General features: G+C 58.1%; 2 protein-coding genes across 2 annotated transcripts in view; both read left to right on the top strand.

Annotated features, from left to right (window-relative positions):
- SRRM3 (serine/arginine repetitive matrix 3) overlaps positions 1-16,896 on the top strand; it is a 34,335-nt gene extending 17,439 nt beyond the window's left edge. The window contains 9 exon segments of the mRNA XM_055339215.1: positions 488-538; positions 1,010-1,114; positions 1,513-1,690; positions 11,892-12,280; positions 13,119-13,343; positions 13,446-13,583; positions 13,920-13,965; positions 13,967-13,999; positions 15,356-16,896. Of these exon segments, the coding sequence (XP_055195190.1) occupies positions 488-538; positions 1,010-1,114; positions 1,513-1,690; positions 11,892-12,280; positions 13,119-13,343; positions 13,446-13,583; positions 13,920-13,965; positions 13,967-13,999; positions 15,356-15,856 (1,666 nt within the window). The 3' untranslated portion in view covers positions 15,857-16,896.
- Positions 16,897-22,317: 5,421 nt separating this feature from the next.
- HSPB1 (heat shock protein family B (small) member 1) lies at positions 22,318-23,714 on the top strand. The gene is made up of 3 exons (XM_055339310.1): positions 22,318-22,788; positions 23,211-23,274; positions 23,395-23,714. The coding sequence occupies exons 1-3, from the start codon at positions 22,413-22,415 to the stop codon at positions 23,582-23,584; spliced, it is 630 nt and encodes a 209-aa protein (XP_055195285.1). The 5' UTR covers positions 22,318-22,412; the 3' UTR covers positions 23,585-23,714.
- The last annotated feature ends 906 nt before the right edge of the window (positions 23,715-24,620 follow it).

Below are 24,620 nucleotides of genomic sequence, written 5' to 3'. Positions count from 1 at the left end.
AGTGTGAAGGGGCAAAGAGGTAGGAAAGCTGGGGCTCTGCCCTGGGAAGCCCCATCTCAGGGGACCTGGGACCCAGCAGACACAAATGAGGTGTGAAGGGGCCACCCCAGCACAGTGACTCATAGAGGGACCTGTGCTAAGACCAATTCCAGAAGGAAAGGACAAGTCAGCCTTTCTTCTAGGGTGGTGTACACATTATTTATGGCATCCTCAGGAGGAACAAAAACTGGGGCCCAGACTGGCAGCGACTGTGGGACAGGGCTTACAGGAGAAAGAAGGAAGAAGGCTTGGCTGAGTCAAAGGAACCAAAGCAGTGGGGGTAGGATGAGCATGTCCATACCAGTGGGGCAAGGGGTGGGAGGCTCAGGTCCCAGACAGGAATAAATCTCAGATCCACACCTTGGCACACCTCTCCACTGGCCCCCACCCCACCCTGCCGCCTGCTGGGCTCAGGCCAAGTGCTCATCTTAGCCTCTGCTTTCTGCAGATCTCGAAGCCCCAAGAGCAAAAGAAAAGAGAAGAACAAAGAGAGGAAGAGGTGAGAACCCTTCACCATTCTCTAGCTCCTCCCCCTCCCCCCTTCTAGAATTACAGAATTGGGCCCTTGGAGATAGTTCATTTTGTCCCCACTGCCCAGATGGAAAAAGTCAGAGCCAGAGAAGAAGCCAAGAGCCCTTGTGAGTCAGACACAGAGCAGGAACTGGAACTCAGGCCCCTTGCCTCCTAGTCCAGAGTTCTTTCAAGCTTGGCTCTGGTTACTCCCCACGTCCCCTCGTCCCCTCTACCCCCCACCTCCCACCTCCCACCCCCACCCGCAGTCACAAGAGCACCTGCTGAGGGGTCGGTGAGGTCTTAAGGACCAGGGTTGTCTAGACAAAAGAAGGCCTTTTCCTAATTTCCACAAACGACCCACCTGGACTGGCAGGGCTATTTCTGTGGAGACTACAGGGGGTGGGGTCCCCTTGGGGAGTTCAGGCAGAACTTGGGTACAGGCTGATTTCTCTCCCAGGCCGCACACAGAGTCCCCAGGTCGCAGGTCCCATCGCCACAGCAGCGGCAGCTCCCAGAGCCCCTCCCTCTCCTCCCATTACAGCGATTCCAGATCACCCAGCAGGTAGGTCCTGGACCCCTGGGGGCAGTCCAGGGGTGGTTTGGCTCAGCTTTTTGCTGGGGGAGGGGAGGGGGACTTGCAGATTGAACACCCCGGAGGGCTGGGAAGGGGGCTGAGGCAGAGGCTGGTGGACCAAACAGCAGTCGGTGCGTGAAGTCTACCGGGAGTGTGCAGGTGCCCACCCACCTGGAAGTGGGCGAGGAAGAGCTTTGGCCTCTGCCCAGAGGCGCCCCACATCCTGAACTGGAAATCGAGGCAGTGTGCCGGCTAGGGCCTCGCTCTCTAAATGCAAGTGAGCGGGCGCGTGAGGGGCTGCCTTTCGTGCGGGAGCAGCGGTTCCACTTGCAGAGGGGGCGTCCCACGCCGGCTCCCCCCATCTCCCGTCCCCCCCCCCCACCAAGGCTGAGCCCCAAGCACCGAGATGATGGGCGGAAGACGGGCAGCCAGCGGTCCAGCGGGAGCCGGTCGCCCTCCCTGTCCGGCGGCAGCGGATGGGGGTCGCCCCAGCAGAACGGCAGCAACAGACAGCGGAGCGGAGCGCACGGGGGCCGCCCCGGCTCGGCGCACAGCCCGCCAGATGTACGTACGCTTCGCTTTGCGGAGGGTTCCCGCGCCGTGCGGGCTGCGCCGCGTGGGCGGGTAGGGGGGCGGAGGGGGGAGCCACCGCGGGGGAGGGCGCGGTGAGGGGTCACCGGGGAGGGAGGCGCCGCTGCCCCCTCCCGGCTCGGCTCGGCTCGGTTCGGCTCGGGGGCGGCCTGGAATGCCTGGTCGTTGCGCCCACCTGGCCTAGCGTCAGGGTGAGGGAGGCCTGCGGGCTTGGGCCAGCCCTGAGCTTGGCGAACTGACGCCCGGAGGGGGGGGGGGCGCCTGACCACTGGGGCTCTCAGCCGGTGGGGAAGGGAGCTGAGGAGAACCCGGGGTCTCCGGCCCCCCTCCCCCCTCCCCCCTCCCCCGAGGCATAATGCGGTGGGAGGGGCATGGACGATGCTGGGGTCGCAGTCAGGAGCCGGATTCAAGGGACAGGATCTCCCCTGGGCGTTACTTAGGCCCCCCGAGTCTCCCTCTCTCCCACCAAGCCTCCTCCCCACTCCGAGCGTCGCTCCTCCCCCAACCGCCTCACTCCCCCTCCCTCAGAGCCCTCCCCTTTCTCTGTCCCCAAGCCCCGCTGAGCTGCATTTCAAAAGTCCCTGCTCCAAGGAGAGTCTGTCCTTTTCCCCGGGGCCGCCCACGCGTGGACAGATGTCCCGGTGCTCCAACCTGCCTCAAGCGCCTGCCAGTGTACCCGTTACTCCCTCAGAGACTCCACACCAACACCACTCAAATAAACAGCCCCCACTCATCCTCCAGGAGGGGCAGCAGTCCTTGAGAGCCACCAGCAGGTGTGGTGATGGTAGAGGCTGGCAGACAGACGTGCTTGTCAGACTTGCCCAGGTGGCGGGGCTGCACTAGGGGTGGGGGGGCCCTCCTGAGCCCCAGGGGAGGCCCACATCCCCTTTTGTCTGTTGATCTTAGAGTACAGGATAGAGCCCGCTCAGGGAGAGGGGGCTGCAGTACCGGCAGGGGCACTGGGTGGGTCCAGGGGTCTAGGGGTGGGCAGGCCTGCAGGTACCCCCCCCCCCCCCGCCAGAGCCCAACTGTCCCAGACACTTCAGCGGGGAGGGTAGGAACTGCCCCTCCCCAGACATCAGGTCTCAGCAGCAAACATGTCCGTGTTGGTCAGTTTCATTTTGATTTTTGGCTGTTTCCTTCACTCCCTTTCTTTTCTCAAACACCCTTACTCCCAAGGCCTTCTTGAGGAGAGCCAAAGGCAGCTGACAAAAGGCTCTTGGGTTCAAGGTTAATTTTTGTTTAAGGACATTACCTGTTTCCAGACTGCCGCACTTGGACAGAGTGCCAGGCTCCTTAGATCCCAGGGACCCGGTTGGGCCACATAGGGAGGATTACACCAATGACCCAGGATCTGTTTGGGGGATGGGAGAGGACACACGGAGGTAGCTGAACACAGCCAGGGCAGAGACCTGGTGCCACAAGCCCCAGAGATGATGGATCAGTCTGGGAAAATTCATTCCCCCACCCTCACCCCCCCCCCCCCCCCCCCCCCCCCCGCCATGGGCACAGAGCCAGAGCCCCAAACACCATCTCAAGGGAGCTCCTCATCCTTCTAGAAAGGCACAGAATGCAGCCAGGGCTGATAGGGAGCTCCACATCCCACTTCTGGTCCCCTCCTCTCCCTGGGCATTAGGCCACCATGGGTCCCTGGCATGTACAGACAGAATGGCCACAGCAGCTAAAGTAGACCCCAGGAGAGAGCACTCAAGGAATACAGCCCAGCCTCCAGCCTTGGGGAGGATGCTGCCTCAGCAGCACCCAAATCTTGACTCCCTCCCAGGATGAGATTCCATCTTGGCACTGCCCTGGGAGTTTCCTGGGAGATAGCACATTGTTACTCCTCTCACAAAGCATGCTCCCCAAATCCTCTCCCTGCCCTCGGGCCCTGCGAGATCTGGGACCTCAGGACGACCAGGCCTCTCACCTGCACCTCCTGGGAGGTGAGATGGGAGCGGGGATGTAGTCTTTGCCATTCACCATAAAAACATCTTTGGGGACCAGTATTGGGGGGACGGGGTAATTCTTGGACGCTACCTTAAAAAAAAAAAAAAGAGAGAGAACAAACGGGGGAAAAAGAACAGCTCACCATTTTTAATCCCGACTATGTTTTTGCTTGTTTTTTTTTAGCCTCCCATTTGAACCGTGGTAATATTGTGATTCCATTTCTTGTTTAGTTGGCAAGGGAAGAGGGTGGGGAAGTTAATGTAACTTTTCCTGTTATTTTGTTTTTGTTTGTATTTTCTTTTATTTTTTTTCTTTCCTTTGGTAATGTACAGAAATGCAAACTATCTCTCTGGTTTTTTTTTTTTTTTTTGGTTTTTTTTTTCCTATCTTCTGTGTTGTTCTAGAATTTTGCTTTTGTGCGTGTTCCTGTGGGAGCCTCTCCTCCTAATGCAGAGATGGGTTTTGAATCTCAAGTGAACATTAATCGTATACATATCTCTATAGACTTATTCTTTTTTCCTTTGTAACCAGAATTTAAAAGGGAAGATAACTCTTAAAAAGTGACTCTCACACCAACAGCTCCTGCCAAATCTGCAGCAGCAGCCAATCCTCTCCTCGACTCCAGGGCAGGTGCTGGAACTGTCTCAGCTTTTAAATGAACAGAAGTGGCCCAGATTATTCTCCCAGGTCCCTATCTATAAGGAACCTTGGAGGGAGGCTGGGAGACCCAGGGAGGAAGAGTTGTCTCAGGTCACCTGAGGAGCATCCCAGGGCAGGGAGCACCCTGTGTCTCCCCGGTTCTGTCTAGTATAAGGTGGCTGGGCATGACAGGGACAGGTTGCTGAGCACCTTCTGTGCCAGGCCTCGGATCCTAGAGGAGGGAACTGTACACCCCTGAGATTGCTTAGCTCAGGGAGGGCCTCAAGGCCAGACACTCATAGGCAAGAGAAGTCCATCCCCATTGAGACTAAAGCCAGATGGGTGCTGGTTCCCAACACACCTCTGTGTTGTTCCATCCCAGGCCAGGGTGAAACCCCCAAGGGATTTCTGGGTTCTGCTATTAACTGTCCCCTGCAGCTCAGAGAGGTCAAGTGATCAGCTCAGGGTCACACACCTTTTAAGAGTAGACTGAAAAGGAGACTCCAGCCTTGTAACCTCAAGACTACCAGCCACAGCCAAGATATGGAGAGAGCGCTCAATGGAAAGCACACTCTGGGAACACTGATTAAGAGAAGGAGGATTCGGGAGGTGAATGCTGATTGTCTCAGCTCCTGCCTTCCCCCTGGGAACCCCTCCAGATGTTGATGGCACACTTCCAGCTCTCAACAACCTGGCACTGGGATCTGCCCACACAGAGACCAGGGTGTAGGTGGGCCCAGCCTCCAACAACCCCAATTCTATATGAATGCTGCCTCAGTGACTCAGGGAACCCTATGTCCTCCCAGTTCACACACATATAGGGACAGAAATAGTGAGGCAGAGAGGGAAGGGGGCCGCTCAAGGTCACATGATTTGGGATGGGGATTTGGGAGAAGTAATAAGATGCTGAGCCCAAATTCCGGAAAAGGCATGCAAGGTTTAAGGACTTACAAGTAGCGCCTTTGCCTTGGCTCCACTTGTCCCTGGCATTGGAAACGTCAAGGGAAGGAAGTCTCACTGTTGGGTGAGTGGGGCAGAGAAGATTCCTGAGCAAGGCCCCTATAGGCTCTCTCTGGCCTCTACCTTTGGCTCGAAGTCCATCACAAAATGGGCAGCCTCGGGTGACTCCAAGAAGAGGTGCCATGGCACTGCCTGGGCTGCCCCATCCCAGGCCTCCTCCTGACTGCTCACTGGGAAAGAGCAGTGACCACAGGTGGAGGGAGGCCATCAGAATAGGAAGGGGCATCTTGGCATTTCTTCCAGGATGAAGCCAGAAGACAGGAAGGATGAGTTTTCCTAAAATGATGCAGAAGCCCCTGGGAAAGTGGTAGATCCGGGTCTCCACACTGAATCTGTGGTTGCCTTCCCTTTTAAATGCACCGATCTTGTCACCCCATCTATCCACTCTGCCTTGTCCAAACAGCTTTTCTCTCCTTTTTCCTTCTGGACCTACCTCTCTCTATCCCCTGCCTGTCTGTTTCCTTCTGCCTTTGTTTCTCTCTCTTTCTCTCTCTCTCTCTGTCTCTCTCTGTGTGTCTCTGTCTCTCTCTCCATCTCTCCCCACAACATGGGCCTCTCTCCCCATGCTGCCAGCCCCTCTCAGTAGCCCACCCTCTGGTTCTTGCTTCCATCAGCTGCTTCCTGCATGCCCTCTGGAGGTTTTCTGTTGTTTAAAGAGTTAAAGAAAGCTTGGCTATTGGAGCCGTGGGTTGTCAAAAAAAAAAAAAAAAAAAAAGCAAACTAATAGCTGGGCAGGAGCCCCTGCCCATCCCTGGGACTAGACCAAAAGCCACACTGGCTGCACGAGTGCCAGTTCCCGAGGGGGAGAACAGCTTAGAGTCACTGTCTTCCCCCCTCCCTTCTGCATTCCCAATGCGGAGACCTTCTTTTCTTTTTTATTATTGCATTCCTGTCCCTGACCACTGAGAAGGTAGGTATCCCAGCTCAGCTGTGCGCCCGCTCGCTCCCATCTCCAGATAAGCCCCGCCACTCTGCTTGGTTTGAATGTGGTTTTCTCTCTCTTTCTCTTGATCTCGCTCTGGTTGGTTTTCTCCCCCTCTCCTTTTCTTTCTTTATTTTAGTGACTACTCATTTGTAAACTTGCATCTTTCTCCAAATGAGCTACACAGCTATGTTTTCTGGTTTGTCGTTTGGTTTTCTTGACCTCCCCTCCACTTCCCACCCTGACAATGTTTCTGGTTCATTTTCCCCCTCCTGTCCACTTCCCCTGCTCCTCCTTCCTCTCCCACCCCAACCCCTGCCCCCCCCACCAGCCCCCTCCATTCCCTCTCTCTCTCATTTTGTTGTCCGAATGCATTTCTGTGTGGTTAGCATTCCAAATTTGTGTTCCCTTCCTGAACTGTATGCTGCGGTTGAGCCAATTTGATTTCTGTTGTCTGGAGTAGCTGCTAAGCACCCCTGCCCCTCTCCCCTGCCAGCCCCTGGGGCCCATTTGGGCAATAAGCAGTGGTGGAGGCACCTGTGCCAGGCCTCTTGCCCTCCAGATCCTGGAAGAAGTTCTGGCTGAGGCCAGGCCTGAGGAAAGAGCCCTCCAGGGCCAGCTGTTCTGGTAGCAGGTAGAACTTTAGGTTGGGAGCTCAGACTCTGGGGCAGCAGCTGGCACCAGGGCTGGACCTCACATCTCTATATTTTGGGTGTAATGGTAGCTGAACTTCAGAGGACCTGAGCTGGCACTGGTCTTGGAGGACCTACTTGGCAAAGTTTCTGTGGGGCAATTTAGGGGACAGAGGGGACTCTCAGCTCACAACCCCCCCAGCCTGGACCACTACCCATCCCAGACAGGGGCTCCCTCAGGCCCCAGCACCCTTCTGTCTTCTGAATTTGAGTTTAACATTCAGAGTGAGTCAGAAAGGACAGTCAGTAGGGGCTGGGTTTCCCCAAGGTGTTGGAGCCTAGGTCCTGAGACTTGCGACTCCCAGCCCAGTTCTCATCCAGTCACAGTGAGGGTACACAGCAGCAGTAGGTCCTCAGGGACCCTGCCTCTCCATCCCTGCTCTTTAAACTGTTTTCCTGTTGCATCCGGGAGTAGCTACGGAAGTTTGACATCTCAGCCCTTGTGAGGCTTCAGTGGGCTTCCATTCTCACCTTTGGGAAGAGAAGGCCTGGCTCTTCATCCTCCCCTCCCCCCATGTGGATCCCAGGGGTAGGTGGTGAGGAGCTCACCCACTCAGAACATTGCTCATCTGTAAGTGGTGTCGGGAAGGCAGACAGGAAGTTCTTCAGGAAGGGAGAAATCACTGTCGGTCCCACAGGGAGACTGTGTCCCAGCTTGATGGGAGGAGTAGAGGCCCATCTTCTGGGAGGACCTGATGTGACCAGGGACCCAATAATGGGATCCTCAAATGCTGAGTTAGAGGAGGTAGTTATCTGAGGCCTGGGGGGAACAAGGGTAAAGCATGCCAGGTACGCATTGTTCTGATCCTTAAAAATACCAGGATTGGGCTAGCGCATCATCTCTCGCTACTCTTTCCCATTGTCATTTTCCCCCTCAAAAATTTCTTACATAGGCAAAAGAGAAGATAGCAGATAGCAAGTGGTACCAAGGAATAGAGGGACCCCTCGAAGCCTGGCTCAGAGACAGGCAAGGTGCAGAGCACTCACTCATTTGTTCACGCACCCGCGAACCCATACACACACACACACACACACACACACACACACACACACACACACGAAGTCGCACTTCCTGAACACACTTCCATGCCAGGCCCTGTCTGAGTGTCCATGCCTGGTGAGAGGCAGGCTTCACCTGGGTTTGAGGCCCTCACCTGCCAGGCTGGAGGATAATTAGAGTGGAAAGCTGAACTGTGGATGGGGAGCTCTGCTCAGCACTAACACAACCTGGCACAGTCCCTACTGAAACAAGGCACAAGGGATCAAAGAGGAACGCACCTGACTCAGGGTGAGGGTCAGGCAGGAGAGACTTCATGGAGGAGGTGGTACTGAGCTGAGGGCCTATAAGCATCAGCCAGGCTGTGGGGTGAGGTGGTAAGGGCAGGGAAGGGGAAGAAGGAACAGCAGTCACAAGGAACAGGCTTCTAGAGGAGATCTTAGGAGGTCCCTGGTACAACAGTCCTGTCTAGCTATGAAATCCCATGGTGTCTGGACTTGGATCTCCCTAAATTCCTGGGAAGAAAGAGACCAAGCCAATCTGAGGATGAGGCTCACCCTGTGGCAGGATCATGGTGACCCTTTCTCCAGGGAGGAATGGGGTGGATAAGGCTGTGAGATTGGCCGTAGGAGGCCTCCCGAAGGAAGGCACTATCTGCCATCCTGCCCAACAGTATCTTCCTCCCATCCTGCACCATCCTGGCACGTGGGAGTGCCCAGACCTTCCTGCACTGCTCTGACCCCATGCATCTGTGAGGGGACTGTAAGTCACATGTGCTCTCAAAAGAACCTCTCAACCCCTATTCATACCCATCCAGCAAAGACCCCAGTTATCCCCACTTTACCAAAGGGGTGACTGAGGCCCACAAGAGTCAGGTCACTTCCTGAAGGTCTCACAGCAAACTCATATCAGGGCTGATTCCAGGGTGTTCCACTTTGCCAGTTGCTATCATCTGAAGCGATCATCCAGCACTTGGCTTGGAGGAAGGGAAAGGGTTCGACTCTGAGGCTCACCAGGTGGGAAGTGTCCAGATGAGCAGAGGGGATCTGACTCCGAGGCATGGGCCTCAGCGATTGGGGGTAGCAGCATGACAGGGGTGGACATCCACCCAACCCAGACCCGACCCGTTTTGTTTCTAACATTCCTGCCCCACCGCCAGCCCAACAACAGTGGGAAGTAGAGAGGGCCCCCACGGTGCCTGTGGGAAAGAACATGGAAGGCCCCAGTGTCCTTCTCCCACTGCCTCTCTCCTGAAGTCAGAGAAGATGGCGCAGATCCAGAGTCTAGGTTAGAGCCAGGCAGGGTTCACAGCCATGTCCTGACACCCCCCTCCCACAGTTTAATAATATTCTCCCTGTTTGCCTTGCTGCCCATCCCCCTCTGGCCGCAGTACTAGCAAGGGCTTCTTAAGGGCAGGGTCCAGTGTTTCCTGGGTATGTATGGGTCACTATGCCTTGGTTCCCAGGGCTCCCCCACGTAGTATCTTTGGACAATCCAGGAGATAGGGAAGAACTTGGAAATGTGAAGATCCTGGAGGTTTCTTTCTATTGTGCCTCCTCTGGTGGGAAAAGGATGCTGAATGAGAGAACCTAGTGCTGAGGGCTTGGGAGCTGTAGGCACTGACCACCTGCTGGGGTGGAAGGGACATGTGTCAAGGGAGCCAGAGATCTCCCCCTAACGTCTGCTGAGAATGGAACTGCCATCTCAGAGGGGCAATGGCTAGTTAGCCCAGTTCCCATGTTTCCTAGCTTAGAATGAGGAGTGAGCTGGTGATTAGGAGAGTCTGGGTGCTCAGAGGGGCACCTCAGTACCCAGTGACATCCACTCAAAGCCGAAAGGAAACATGGGCTCTCCCAGGAGGCCTTCAGGGCCCATTTGACTCTGGACAGCTGCACACACCTGCTACAGCTAGTGTTCATTGGCTGCTTCAGCCACCAATCACGAGCTCTGTGCCTTTCCACCAACGAGACTGACTTCTTGGCTCTGCCTCCAAGCCCTGGCTGGATCCCGGCTTGCACAGAAAGGCCTTGGCCCCACCCTGCCTCCTGCAGGAAGCACCAGGGCTGTCTGGAGGAAACCATCTTGCCTCCAGTTTCTTGGTAGCTAGGTGCCCTGAGGGGTGGTAGTTGGTTTGTTGGCTCATTCAAAGAGCCTGCTAAAAAAGCTTGGCCCCGACCCTGCCCCTCTTTTAGGACTTCCTGGTTTGGCCCCCTACCCTTGTAAAGACGCTTATTCCTTCCTCAGCAAAGGGCATCAAGGCCCTACTAATGCCAAGTTCTATGATCAAAACTGAGTTTATAGAGCTGAATCCAAAAACAAAAAATCTGCCCTGGAGGTGCTCAAAGCCAAGTCGGTGCTGGTGATTGGGGGTGGGGTAGGAGTGGGGGACAGCTTTCCAAACAGATGAGTGTAATCAACTGTTATCAGAAGGAAGCCCAAGGACAGGAGGAGGGGTCAGTTCTGTGAAGGGAGGAGGATGGAGAGGGTGGTCGGGGTGCACAGAGAATCCTGGAGTATTTGCTCTGGAAGGGACTTCAGGAAGCAAAGCCCAACCCTCTCATTTTGTGGATGGGGAAACTGAGGCCCAGGATGGGGAAGTGACTTAGCCAGGGTGACTCAGTGAGGTAGTAGCAGGCTCTCAGACCCCCTGGTTGCCAGCCAGGGCCCTTTAGATGGTACCAGGCTCCGTTTCTGGTTTTCTGGATCCCACCCTTGTGTCCTAACTGCACTTTTGGAAAAACATTTGACATCTCTATCCGACAGTCACCCAAGAGGTGCCTGCCCAGGCCCGAGGAGCCGGGCGCTGCCAGTCCTTCCTCCAGAGGCGGTGTGGCCTCCTCTCGGCCTAGAATGGGGTGGTTGCGTTTTTCTCTCTCTCTCTCTATCTCTCTTGCATTTTTGTGAATCTAATGATGAACTTACGCTACCACACTTTTCCCTTCTCTTACACATCTTACCTACTAAAGGAGGAAGTGCCACTTTATTGGTAAGTGGACGTTAACCAAGAGGGACTTAAAAAAATCAGAACTTAAAAAAAAAAAAAAGGAAAAGAAAAGAGAGAAACAGAAAGACAGTCGGGTGCTACTGACAGCTCCACAGGTCTCTGCAGGGCCGGAAAACAAAGAAAGAAAAATGTTAACAGAAAAAAAAAAAAAATGTCAGTTCCCCCAGGAGTTCAGACATTGTTTTTTGGTTTTGGTATCTAATGACATTTGTGGATTTTGTTTTTTAGTTCTGTTTTTCCTCCCTTTCTTCGGTTCAGTTTTGAGTTCAGTTGTCCCGCCCCGCCCCCACCCCCCATCTGTGTGCCGTGTGCCCCCACCATCCCCCTCACCCCCCCCACGCGCTGGGGGGGGCTTGGCCTGGGAGGGCTGGCCCTGGCCCGGCCTCCCGGTGCCCGCCCTCTCTCTCCTCTCTGCCGGGATCGTCCGTCCCATCGGGGGCCAATGCCAGCCCCCGTGCCCGTCCTGGAGCCCCCCCTCCGTTTCAGCCCCCCTCCCCTCCACCGCTCCGTCCCTCCTGTGTTTTGCATGCCGAGAACCTTGCATGAGCTGCACTGTTGAGGCCAGAAGGTGGACACTCAGGAGAGGCAGAGGCAGGGCAGGCGCGGGGAACCGTGTGTGCGATGCTCCGGGACTGGCAGCCCCCGGCCTGGGCCCGGTGAAAGCCCCCTCTCCTTCTCTCCCCCCACCCCCCCCACCCGTTCTCTCACCCTCGACCTCGCTGCCTTCTCTTGGTCTGTCCTCTCTCCGCCTCTCCTTTCTCTCTCTCTGCCCGGCTCCGTCTTTTCTCTCTGCTTCTCTAACTTCGCTGGCTCTGCCTCTGCCTCTCTCTCTGCTCTGGACTCGGGACCGCCTCGCTTTCTGTCTCTGCGGGCGTCCCTCGCGCCCCGTCTCTGTCTGCGCCTCCGTCCCCTCTCCACCCCCTCCGTGCCCTCTCTGCCTCTCTCCCCGTCAGAAGCCCAGCTCGCCCTCGCCCAGGGCCCGCGACCAGGCGGAGGCCGGCGCAACCACGCCGCCCGCGCGGGGCAAGGAGAGCCCGAGCCCGCGCTCGGCGCCGTCGTCGCAGGGCAGAGGAGGCCGCGCGGCGGGCGGGGCGGCCAGGCGGCGGCGGCGGCGGCGGAGGCGGCGGCGGCGCTCCCGGTCCTCGGCGTCCGCGCCCCGCCGCAGGGGCCGCCGGCGCGCCCGGCCCGCGCCGCCCCGGGGCTCGTCGCGCTCGCTCAGCAGGGCCCGCTCCAGCAGCGACTCCGGCGGCGGCGGCGGCGGCGGCGGCGGCGGGGGTGGCGGCGCCCCCGGCCCGGGACCCGAGCCCGGCTCCGAGCGAGGCCACGGCGCGCACGGGAAACGGTGAGCGGCGCGGCCCCGGGTGCGTCGGGTGCCCCCTCTCGGTCCCGAGCATCTGCCCCGCCCGCCCTGCTCGCGAGGAGCACTCGCCCCCACCCGCCCCCTCCGTCCAGTGGAACACCCTACCCGCCCCGACCCCCGTCCCTCCCCACGGAACACCTCCTCCCCCCCAGCCCTGAACACCTGCTCCCGGCCCGCTCCTCTCCCCCACGCGGATGCCTTCCCCCCGCCCCCGCCCCCGCCCCCCGCCCGGCTACCCTTCCTGCCCCCCGAGATCCCTCTCCCCCGTGAAGCACCCTTCCTCCCGCCCCTCCCCGCCCACTGACCCCTCTCCTTCCTTCTCAACAAGCCCTCCCTTCCGTGATCACTGCCCCCCACCCCGACTACGGAGCTCCCTCCCCCACCCAGCGATCTCTCTCCCTCTCACTGGCCATCCCCCTTCCCCACTCACTGAGCTCCCCCCTCCCTGAGCGCTCTCTCCCCAAGGAGCCCTCCCTTCCCCACAACGCTACCCTCCTCCCCAAGAGTCCCCCGCTCCCCATGATTCTCCTCCCATTGAGGAGCACTCTCCTCCCTCATTTGCCCGCCCTCCCTGATCACTCTCCCTACACCGGGAACACTCTTCCACACTTGTCACTACCGCACGCCCCCACCCCCACCCCACCCCACCCCTCCCCCGCTTTCCCTCCTCTGGAATCGAGTTCGGCTCCAGCAACTCACGCACCACTTCTCGCTCCTCCACACCTCCTCCTCCATAGAACTCCCGTACCGAGTCCCTGGCCCTCCACGGAGCCCACTTCGTCCCTGGCTGAGTCCCTGTCCCGTGCCCCCCCCCCCCCAGGGCTAAGGAGCGGCCCCCGCGCGCCCGGCCGGCCAGCACCTCCCCGTCCCCGGGCGCGCACGGCAGGCACGGCGGCCCAGAGGGGAAGAGCTCGTCGCGCAGCCCCGGCCCCCACCCGCTCTCGTGGAGCTCCAGCCGCTCGCCCTCCAAGTCCCGCTCGCGCTCCGCGGAGAAGAGGACCCGCAGCCCCAGCCGCTCGCCGTCGCCCAAGAAAACCTTGAGCCGGTAAGTGCGGGCCCGCGGTCCGGCCGGGCGCAGGGGGGCGCGGCGGGGCTGGGCCCGGGCGAGCCAGCCGGGCCACGTGGCTCACTTCGGCCGGGCCCGCAGGGACAAGGACAGCGAGGGCCGCGCGAGGCACGCCGAGGCCGAGGCCGCCCGCGCCCGGCGCCGCTCCCGCAGCTACTCGCCCATCCGCAAGCGGCGCCGGGACTCGCCCAGCTTCATGGAGCCGCGGCGCATCACCAGGTACAAAAGGGCCCGGCTAGGCCACAGGAAACCCCTGGGGGACGGACGGACGCACTGAGCCCGGCGCTGGGAGGTGGGAGGGGAGGGGAGGTTCCCGGGAGGGAAGAGGGCCTGGAGGAGGAGAGAGGTGAGAACTGGACGTGTTGAGGAGCGCAGGACTGAGATGCCCACAGCGGGGAGGGGGCTGTGTCCTTGGGTCTGGGTGGGCAGCCTGCAGGCACCGACCTGAGCTCCCGAAGATTCCAGCCAGCCATCCCTCCTGGAGCCCCTCCCTCTCTCCATGCTCCCCACATCCATCTCCTGGCAATGATGTCTCCTTTTCTCCTTCATCTCAAGGTCCAGCCTGCAGAGTGGCCTGTGGCCGGCCTGGGGGCCGGGTGGACCCCCTCCCCACAGGCTGCAGGGGAGATGCCCATGTGAGCTGATCTGGCTCTGTTCAGCTGTCACCTGTCTGCCTCTCCTTTTGTCACTAACCTCACTGCTCACCTCCCAGCCACCCCAGGGTGGGGGAGGGAGGGATTCGGAGGAGGGAGCACCAGCAGCCTGCTCTCTGGAGCAGCTGTGGGAGGTCTCATCCCTTCTACTCTGCCCTGCCCCAACCCAAGTCCAATGGGGCTGTGTGGAGGGTGTGGGAAAATACTGCAGAAGCCACCTCAGAGTTTCTGTGCCAGGACTGGAGGGTGTGGGCCTAGGTATCCCTGTGAAATTATGGTCTATGTTTGTGGAAATCAGCCTGAAGCCCTAGACCCCTGACTTGGGGTAGAGGGCTCCACCACAGGCCCTGCTGGGCAGGCTACCTTGGGACATTGGTGTGTCAGTCTGGATCTGGGTTCTCATGTCTGCACAATAAGCAGGGCTCCCTGAGTGTCTTTTCAGCTCCTACATGGACTGATTATCAAACCAACCCTTCCAAGTCCTTGGTGATACAGATTGTAGCTGAGGGAGGAAAAGGCATTACCTTCTCCCCTCAGCCCAGAACAAGAGGCCGGATGGCCAGGATTGGGACACTCCTTCGACTGGCCCACACCTCGCCCATAGGCGGAGGGTCCTAGAGGACTGCCCTGCACCTTCCACCTAGCACCTCCCTCAGCCCCTTTCCCAGGCTGCCTCCTCCTCCTCCCACTAACGTACACCTGTTTTCTTCCTCAGAATTAACCCCACGCCATGGGGCACTGTTGCTTCCTTAACCGCTCTCTTTTCTTTTCTCTGGGTCACAGCCTCCTGGCTTCAAACTAACTCTGGGCCGGTGGGAGGTAGTTGAGTGAGGAGCAGGGGCCAGCGGGACTGGGCTGGGCCTTGGGCATGGGCAGCAGCGGCCAGGGGTCTCCTTCTTGTTTCCTTGAAGTGACCTGACAAACCCAAACTCAATTCTGGGGGGGAACAGAGAAGCAGGCCTGGACTATATCCACAACCCTTTCCATGCCCAGAAACCACAGCTTAGCTTCGTTGATGGGAGCTGTTTATATTTAAGTTTCACTTACCCGACAAATATTTATTGAGCATCTACTCGGTGAGGCAGAGACTTGGTCCCCTTTCCCTGAAGACAAGGGGAGGAGAAAATGAAATGACCAATGGAAATTGGCAAGAGACCACTGAGTGTCTGATCCTTTTGGGGCAGGGGGGCACTCCAAGCCAGAGCTCAGGGGAAACTGAGGCAGGGAAGCCCTGGCCACTGCTGGGGAAGGGCTGGGGCCTGAGTGAGGGCCAAGACAGAGCTCAGGGCGGAGCTCAGGGACTTGAATGGCCTATAATCAGCTTTTCCCTCCTGGCAGTGCCCGGAAGCGTCCCATCCCCTACTACCGGCCCAGCCCCTCATCCTCCTCCAGCTGCCTGAGCAGCGACTACTCAAGCCGGAGCCCCAGCCGCAGCCCCAGCCCGGGCCACAGCCACGGAAGCTACAGCAGCCGCAGCCGGGGGACCCGCAGCCGCACGCGCAGCCCCTCCCGGACCCCCAGTCCCAGTCCCAGCTATCACAGCCGAAGCAGCTCAGAGAGTGGGGGCTTCTGAGCCCAGACAGACCCAGCTTGATGCCCCCTGGCAGAGGGCAAGGCAAGGGGTCAGGCTCCAGGGCCTGTGAGGGGGCCTGCACCCCACCACTCAAAGAGGTCCCTGGGCCAGGGAAGACCTTGAGGGTGGGTGCCCTGCAGCTGAGGAGGAGCTGGGTTCTGCTGCTTCTAGAGGGTCCCCACCCCCACCTCCTGCCTGCCCACCACATCCAGGGAACAAAGAGCCGTTGCGAACACAGGGATCACCCTGTCCCCCTTTCTGTTTGATGCCAGCTAACCAGGCTGGGGACAGCTCAGTGGACCAACCGGGGACACCTTGGAAGGTGCCAGACCTGGGAGCCTCCCCTACCCACTCCACAGGGCCCTCGGCTCCTCTCTCTCAATGGGCAGACAAGGAGGTAGGAAGGCAAGCAGGATCTAAATTAGACAGAAGGAAGAATGACCTAACCCTTGGTGCATCACCATCCAGGCTGGGGAGCTGCTTTCTTCTGAGCTGGCTGCAGGATCCTGGCTGAGGGCTGGAGGCAGGCCCCACAGCCTCCCCCAACCCCTCCCCTGGCCCAGGAGTACCCAGATGACTAGGTGGGCCCCTAAGTCCCAGCCTGAGGAGCAGGGGAGCTCACTCCTGGTCCCACCTCTCCTCTCTGGGCCAGGCACTCCCCTTCAGTCTTTGCCCCATGCCCTGGGACAAGCAGCCAGGCCTACAGCATGACTAGAGGTGGGACAGTCAGACCACACTGCATCTGACCCTGAGGTCAAAAGGGGTTCAGGTCAGGAGGTGGAAGAGAGAAGGGGTAGATGGAAGAAGAGCCTGTAAGGAGTATCGGGGGAAAGCAATGCAGTCTGATGACAGAGCAAGCCCTGGTGTCCCAGTGTGCCCTGTGTCTGGGACATGGACCAGATGGCAGCACAGGGTCACAGGCATAGAATAACATGCACTTCAGGGCCTGCCCAAGGGAGCACTTCCTTCTTGGGGTTTGGTGGGGAGGTGGTGAGTGAAAGCTACCCAGAGAAGGGTGCTACAGCCCTTTGAAGAAAGGGTAAGATCTAGACCGAGGGCCTTGGCCTGGGGCATCGATGGGGAAGCAGTGGCCCCCAGCCCTCTTCTGCTGCTCCCAGCCCACTCCTCCTGGGGCCCTCAGGGATCTCACAAAGTCTTCCTTGGCCCAACAGGGCACATGCCCTGGGCTCCCATGGGGGGAGGGGTCTGGGGTCTGGTCCGGGTTCCCCTTCTCCCTATATCCCCCTCCCTCTTTCTCCGCGGTGCGGATAAAAATTGGACTCCAATAAAACACTCGGTGCCCGGATGGCAGGTGGTGAGATCAGGCCTCTGTGGATTTGGGCACCTGGGGAGTGTGGGGAGGGCATAAGGTCCTGGGGTCCTTCCCTCCAAGAAGTGAGAGGGGTGCAGACTCTATCGCAGAGAGAAGATCTGGCACCAAGGAGCCAGAGCCACAGCTGCATCCATCCCCCTGCCTCAATGCAGCAGCAGAGCACACAGCTTAAGTGGGGAGGAAAACCAGGGACCCAGGAAGACTTTCCTTTCAGCCTAAACACTCTGGGGGCTTTGAACACCACCACTTCCTTTCCCATCATTGTCCTTGACACCAATACAGCTGACCTGCCTCCTTGGGCCCTCCATGTATGACCTCTCCATCTCCAAAAGTTCCAGTGAGCTCATGGTCCAAGACCTAACTCAGCTGCCTCCTACTCCAAGGAGCCTTCCTGATCCCCAGCTGCAGTGGCGACTCTCACCCAGGGGTCCCTCCAGCTCTTTTGGGTTTGTCCCTGCCTTTAGGGCCCCAAGCTCTTTTTCGGCTTATTTGTTGATCTCTCCCTAAATCTGAGTCTCTGCAGCCCAGGCCATGCCTTCTTGGCCTCTGCCTCCCCCAAACAGGGACCGTTGAGATGTCTGTCAAATGAGCAAAGAAGTGAACCTGGGAGCCGGAAGTGAGGCGGTCCAGAAACCTTGGGGGAGGGGAGGGACCAAAGGCAAGGTGTGGTGGTGGCAGATAGACACTAGAGGGCGAAAGAGAGGAGGAAAATTGCCTGTGGGTGGCGGGCCAGGAGTGGCGCAGAACAGGCTGGAAGTGAGAGGGAGAGAGCCCTGGGGGAGGGTCCATGTCAGCCTGGAAACTCAAAGCTCGCGTCCTCAGTGCCCATCCTGGCTACTTAGGGAAGCAGTGTCCACCCCCTGCCTCCCTGGGGAAGGATGGGGAGAGTACCAAGCCCCTGCCCTCCCACGGACTGGGAGTTCAGCCTGAACTTTCTTCTAACCTTGGGAAAAAGGAAAAATATCTCCAGGAAGGCAAGCAGGAAAACAGGAAACTCTGGTAGCCAGGGGTGGGGGAATGGGGCATGCGTGTGGGGGAAGCTTCCCAGGATGTGGGCCTCTGGGGTGTCCTTGGTCCTCTCCTGGTGTCTCTCTAGTTGGGGGCCTTAGGGACCCCTCTGTCCTTCCCCTCCTGATACACACTGCAGCCGAGACTCTGGCTGGGCAGGGCTTGCTGCGTCCTTTTAGATATTTTCTCTTCTCCTTAATTGGTTTCCTGCAGCCCCAGACCCAGGGTAGCAAGCCACAAGTGCACACGGGTGTCCCAGCAAGCATCTCCCATCCCCTGCCTCTCTGAGATGCTCTTGGAAGCCCCCTAGCCTCCCACGGGCTTCTCCTCGGCTGAGGGTATATTCAGCAAACCCAGCCCTACCACCAGGCACCCCCACCGTCCTTCCTTCTCTAGGCCCCTCTCTGCTCAAGGACATCCAAGATGTTGAGAGTGTCCCAGCCTTAGGGCTTCCCACCCCCGCAGACACCACAGGGGATGCCAGGTCCTCCCTCATCCCCCCCCCTCCACTCACCATTCACACTCCCCCTCTAGCAGTATTAGATGGCAGAGCAGGCTGTGCAGACGGCCTGGGGGGAGTGAGGGCAAGTGGAGGAGAAACCTGATTCAACACTCTGGAAAGAGCCTTCGAGAACATCCAGTCCAATGGTCTCATTGTACAGATGAAGAAAATGAGTCACGGGATCCGGCTCCTGGCCAAGGTCACAGAGCCAGAGACATGCAGGTCCCCAGACTCCCAAGCTAGACATATTCTTTCCACTAGACATCAGGGCAGGAGGGGCCAGAGAATGGATCCCTGGCTCCCCCCATGACGCCTCCTTGGCTTCCCTTCAGTGATGAAAGGAGTGAGATGACCACCCAAGGCTAGCCAGAAGCTTAGTGGATGTGCAGGCCAGAGAGGGACTCCCAGAGAGGCAGTGTCTAGATGCTTCCAGAAAGATCCGGTGCCCCCCACCCCCATGTGCTCTAATTACTTCTGCCCACATTTTTAATTCCCAGTAAACCCACTGACTGGCACAATCCATCAGCTGTCAGGTCTCTCCAGGGAGCTCCAGCAGCTGCCTGAAGGCTCTCGCGCTTTCTCTGAGGCTAAGCCAGGGAGGGAGGGGCTGGCTCAGCCGAAGTTGGCAAAGGCCTTTCAAAGGTGTGGCTAGTGTGGCCAAGACCTTGGGCTCAGTGCCAGGTGAGGAGACTTGGAGGCTGGTCGCAGGCTGCTGCAGAGTACCGGAGATTTGGGGGCTAGGGATGAGGGGAGGGGCCCCTCTGATCAAGGAATCCCAGACTCTGGCCTTTTCCCTTCCCCCCACTGCCCCTGTAGCTACTGGGAAATCCCTGGAGGTGGAGTTGTCCTCTTAATTCCAGAAAAACTAGCCCTGACAGCTCAGTGCCCAGAATGATTAGAGTGGAAGGTTGTCAAAGAACACTTTGGCAGGTGGGCAAGTGGGGGCTGACATCCAGCTCTTGCTCCTCTTGCTCTGTGCCCTGGGGAACAGGGGTGCCTGGTCACAGCCAAGGGATTCCAGAGAGGCTGGCCCAAGCTTCCCCGCCCCTTGACTGCACACCTCCCCCTGTGCCCACCAGCCCACAGCCTACAGCCCTCCCCAGACTGCTTAGCAAATCTCTCCTCTGCTCACAGAGAGTCAGGAGGCTCAAGTTCCGATCCCTCCACCCCCTTACCACCTTTGTGACCTTGCAGGAATTCCAACTCAGTTTTCTCATCTCAGAAATGGGACTCTGATAAGATACTTGGACTTGCTATAAAGTGCATACAACCGGGTAATTCTTATTAGCCTAAGTCTCAGCATCCAAAATTAAAGGCCCTTTTTCCTTAATAAAGATGAACACTTACTGAGCACCAGGCACTTCCCACACATAACTGCATTTGAGATTCACCACAACCCGGAAAGATGGGTGCGTTATTACTACCCACGTTTTTGTAGATGGGGCAGGCTTAGGGAGGTCAGCAGGCCAGTGAACAGCAGCACCCAAGTTCAAACCCAGCCTTGACTCCAAAACCCAATTTTTCCTGCAACCCTACCCCCTCTTACCATCACCCAGAGCTACCCATGTCCCCTCCCTTGTGATTGGTAGGGTCCCCCAAAAACTGACCCAGTGAAGATGGATATGAAATCTCAGTCCTTCTTCCCCCACCCACCATGGGCAGACAGCTGGGAGCTGTTGGGCCCTGGTTTACACAACTTCCCTGGCTGAGGCAGCAGGAATGGACCCTCTCTGCCTTGCCTTCAGGCAAGATGCAGGGAACTACAAAGGGAGCCTCTGTCTACAAAGGGTTGACAGGCAAGACAGCCCAGCAGCCCCCACCAAAAGCGTGGCTGGGCCTGGAGGAACCACACTTGAAAGCATCCATGACCACACCTGACAGCTCCTGTAGGGTGGGGCTCCTGGACTCCAGTCTGGGCCAAGGTGGGCAAGCAGGGGCAGATGAGGGCCCTCCCTGGCTCCTGACCTCACCTCGGCTTTATAGAGCTGGGAATGGGTGGAGCTGGGAGTGCCAGGGAAGGAAGGCCTGGGACTTGCTGAAGCTGAGACCCTTTGGTGGGGGCAGCTGATAGCTAGAAAGAAAAAAAAAAAAAAGGAAAAGAAAAGAGAAAGAGAAAGAAAGAAGAAAAGAAAAGAGAAAGAAAGAAGAAAACAAAGGAAGAAAAAAGAGCATCCAGGAGCTTCCTTTTGAAGAAGAAACAGACACCGAGAAGGCATGAGATTTGTTGCTACCCCCAGCTCATGAAGGAGTGGCTGGAGTCTGGCTTTTAGATTCTCAGGTGTCCTGGGCAGGGCAAGGCCCCCTATAAACTGGTGGGGGTTCAGCATCAGCCCAGCCCTGGGAAAGGGGCAGTAAGCAGAGTGGGCCTCAGAAAGAAAGTAAGTAGGGGTGCCTGGGTGTCTTAGTGGTTGAGCATCTGCCTTTGGTTCAGGTTGTGATCACGGGGTCCTAGAATCGAGTCCTGCATCAGGCTCCCCACCGGGAGCCTGCTTCTCCCTCTGCCTATGTCTCTGTCTCTCTCTCTGTGTCTCGTGAATAAATAAATAAAATCTAAAAAAGAAAGAAAGTGGAGGACTCCAAGGTGGGGGTCCTATGAGGGTAAGAGCCCCTGGCACTAGACAGGCAAGAGGATTACTCTGCTGGTGTCTTATAGGAGACAGCAGTGCACTACTCACTGTATCTCCTTGAACTAATTTCCTCATTTCAAAAAGAGGGATAACGGTGTAAAGCAGGAGAAGGAAGACTGGAGGGGGGGCTCATGCCTGCAAAGGGAGGGAGGAAATGTCAGGATCATGGCAGAAGCCTATGTGCAGCACCCTTTCTGGGCCTGGATCTCACAGGTGGTCAGACAGGAGGTGGGGGGTCAAGGGGCAGGCCTCGGGCTCCAAGCAAATTTGAGTGAACTGTACTGCCTGGAGCTCTCCTTCCCTTGGTCCTGTGTGAATCATAAACAAAAGGGACTTGGACATCATCCTCTGCAAAACAGGGAACGGAGATCTAGAGAAAGAAGAGGCCTTGTCCCAAATCACAGTAGGTCAATAGCAAAACCCAGGCTAGATCCATGGTTACTGCCTTACAAGTTCCCTGTCCAGGGCTCCTCAAGGAACAACAGACAACCTGTCTCCTGATGGCCTCTTAGCACAGGGCTTCTGACCTGGGTCACTGTCCCTGCAACAGGGATACATACACATTCTCTTTCCTCCTTCCCCAGTCCTTTTAATTGCACATAGATAACATAACAATAGTGAACAATTAGCAGGCCCTGGAGTAAATAAAGTCTTTACTTGCATAAAGTTGCTGAATCCTCACATCACCCCAATGATGCAAGCATTTTTATTACTATCATCATTATCATCATCATCATCATCATCATCATCATCATCCTCTCCATTTTCCAGATGAGGAAACCAAGGCCTAGAGTCTAACTTGCACAAGTTCATTCCATTAGTGGCAGAACAGGATGTGAAGTCAGATCAGTCTGGTTGCAGAGCCCACACTCTTATCTGCAACACCAGACTGCTTTTTAAGACATTATTTCAGGGACGCCTGTGGTTCAAATCCTGGCTCTGGTCACTTCTAGATACATGTGGTCTGGGACAAGCAGCCCGGCTTCTCTGGGCTTTGTCCTGCGGACAAAAAGGATGGGACTGTCCCCCAGCCGCGGCCCAGGGGTTTTGCGCCCAGGCCGGCGAGCGCCGGGCTGTGGGCACGGCACCAGCACCAGTGCTCCAGTCATTTGTTTTCTGGAACAAGAGAAGGTTCCAGATGTGGGCAGGGCCTTCCGCGGCCCGCCCCCGCCCCGCCCGAGTGCAGGGGGAGGAATGCAGGGGGAGGGGCTGCCCCCAGCCCGTCCTTGCCTTTAATAGAGACCTGAAACACCGCCTGCTAAAAATACCCGGCTGGAGGCGCATAAAAGCGCGGCGGGCCCGACGCCCCGCGCTTGTCTAAGCTTCGGGCCGCCGCGCAGAGCCGAGCCAGCATGACCGAGCGCCGAGTGCCCTTCTCGCTCCTGCGGAGCCCCAGCTGGGACCCTTTCCGCGACTGGTACCCGGCCCACAGCCGCCTCTTCGACCAGGCCTTCGGGCTGCCCCGGCTGCCGGAGGAGTGGGCGCAGTGGTTCGGCCACAGCGGCTGGCCGGGCTACGTGCGCCCGATCCCCCCCGCGGTCGAGGGCCCCGCCGCGGCCGCCGCGGCCGCCGCGCCCGCCTACAGCCGCGCGCTCAGCCGGCAGCTCAGCAGCGGCGTGTCGGAGATCCGGCAGACGGCCGACCGCTGGCGCGTGTCCCTGGACGTCAACCACTTCGCCCCCGAGGAGCTGACGGTCAAGACGAAGGACGGCGTGGTGGAGATAACTGGTGAGCCCCGGCCTGCGCGGACCCGGCTGGTGGGGCGGCGAACTGGGCAGGGGAACTCCCCCCGGGCCCCGGAAGACTTGGGACTCAGCGCCCCTCTGGCCCGAAAAACGCTCCAGTGAGGGAAGAAACGCCCCCTTCCAGCGGAGACCCCCCACAGCCCCGCCCCCAAATGACCAGGTCTCCCCGGTGCTGTCCCTACTCCCGGTCCCTAAGCCTCGGTCCGCGGAGAGGGCGTGTGCGCTTTCTTGGCGCCGCGCCGCGCCGAGCCCCACCCCACTCCACCCTCCAAAACACTGAACCCAACTTTCCAGAAGCTTCTGAGGGGTCCTGAAGCAGTCAGACCACCCCCTGGGGCGTGTGTGGGTGTGGGGGTGCCCCTCCCAGAAGCTTCTGACCTCATTCTCCTCCCCTCCCACCCCCAGGCAAGCACGAAGAGAGGCAGGATGAGCATGGCTACATCTCCCGCTGCTTCACTCGAAAATACACGTGAGTCTTGGCCCCAGATGGAGGGGCATGCAGGGAGTCGGGGGTGGGGGGTGGGGGGTGGGGGTGGGCAGCAGTGCGGCACAGGTGTGTAACTCTTGCCCTCCCTCTCTGCCTGTCTAGGCTGCCCCCTGGTGTGGATCCTACCCTGGTCTCCTCCTCCCTGTCCCCTGAGGGCACTCTCACGGTGGAGGCTCCGATGCCCAAGCCAGCCACCCAGTCGGCAGAAATCACTATTCCCGTCACCTTCGAGGCACGTGCCCAGATTGGGGGCCCAGAAGCTGGAAAGTCGGAGCAGTCTGGAGCCAAGTAAAGGCCTTAGCCCTGCTTAGCCCACATCCTCACCTCAGTAGCCATCACTGACCATCCCTGCACACTAACCTGTATGCTCTTTTGATACATTTACCTTTTGTTTTTCTCAAATAAAGTTCAAAGCAACTGCCTGCCACTGCTTCAGATCCTGGTGTTTGTGGAGGCCTGGGGCTTGGTGCCGTTTACTGGCTCACACATTGATCACCTTTGCTGAGGGCCTACTGTGTGTGTGCCAAGCCCCATGCTAGGCCCTGTGGGTACAGTGATGTATGGCAAGGGCATACCCCAGCTCTCTAGCCCGGTGTCCGTTCGTTAAGAGAGAAGCAATGATCATAACCAGCAATGATAAGGGAAACCAGGAGAGGTGGCTGGCCCACACTGGGGCACTTGGGGACCCCTAGACTGGACTCAGGTACAGGGGGACAGAGCAGGGCCGGGGTGGAGGGAGAGCTTCTTAGGAGCTTGGAGTCCCTTGATCACTGAATTTGAGATTTCACTCTTCTCCCATAGAGGGGCAGGACCATGTAGAAGGCACGGGAGGTATGGCCTTCCAGGTGACTTTCTGAGAGGAGGTTGGCAGTGTTCCATCTCCCATTGCTCATGCATGCAGGATGAGGCCGGGGCTCTAGGGTCAAGGACATTCTGCAGAGAGTGAGGACAGGGGGCCAAGGTTTTGGTGGAAGAGAAGCAAAGACCCTGATAGGGAAGATTAGCACAGGTAGGAAGTCACACCTACCTAGGTCCTCTCCTTTGCCTTCATCCTACCCACCACCCTCTCACCTGGCCCAAGAAGGGTTTGGAGGGACCTGAAGGAGGGGTAGAGCAGATAGGGGCTTTAGAACCAAGTCCCTGGTCCCTAAGAGCTTGAGAGATCACCATCTCTACTCCATCTCCACCTACTAAGGTCACAGAGCCTGAAGCTTTGGCAAGACACCATGACATTCTTTTCTAAGCCCACAGCCCTACTTTCCTAGGGTCTCTGAGAGAAGCAGCACCCTGTAAGGAAGAGCCACGTGTGAGCCACCCTCAACACCGCC

Source organism: Nyctereutes procyonoides, unplaced genomic scaffold, assembly GCF_905146905.1.
Source record: "Nyctereutes procyonoides isolate TBG_1078 unplaced genomic scaffold, NYPRO_anot_genome, whole genome shotgun sequence".
NCBI classification, from domain to species: Eukaryota; Metazoa; Chordata; class Mammalia; order Carnivora; family Canidae; genus Nyctereutes; species Nyctereutes procyonoides.
Note: the sequence above shows the minus strand (reverse complement) of the source record. Positions and strands in the feature narration are given on the sequence as shown.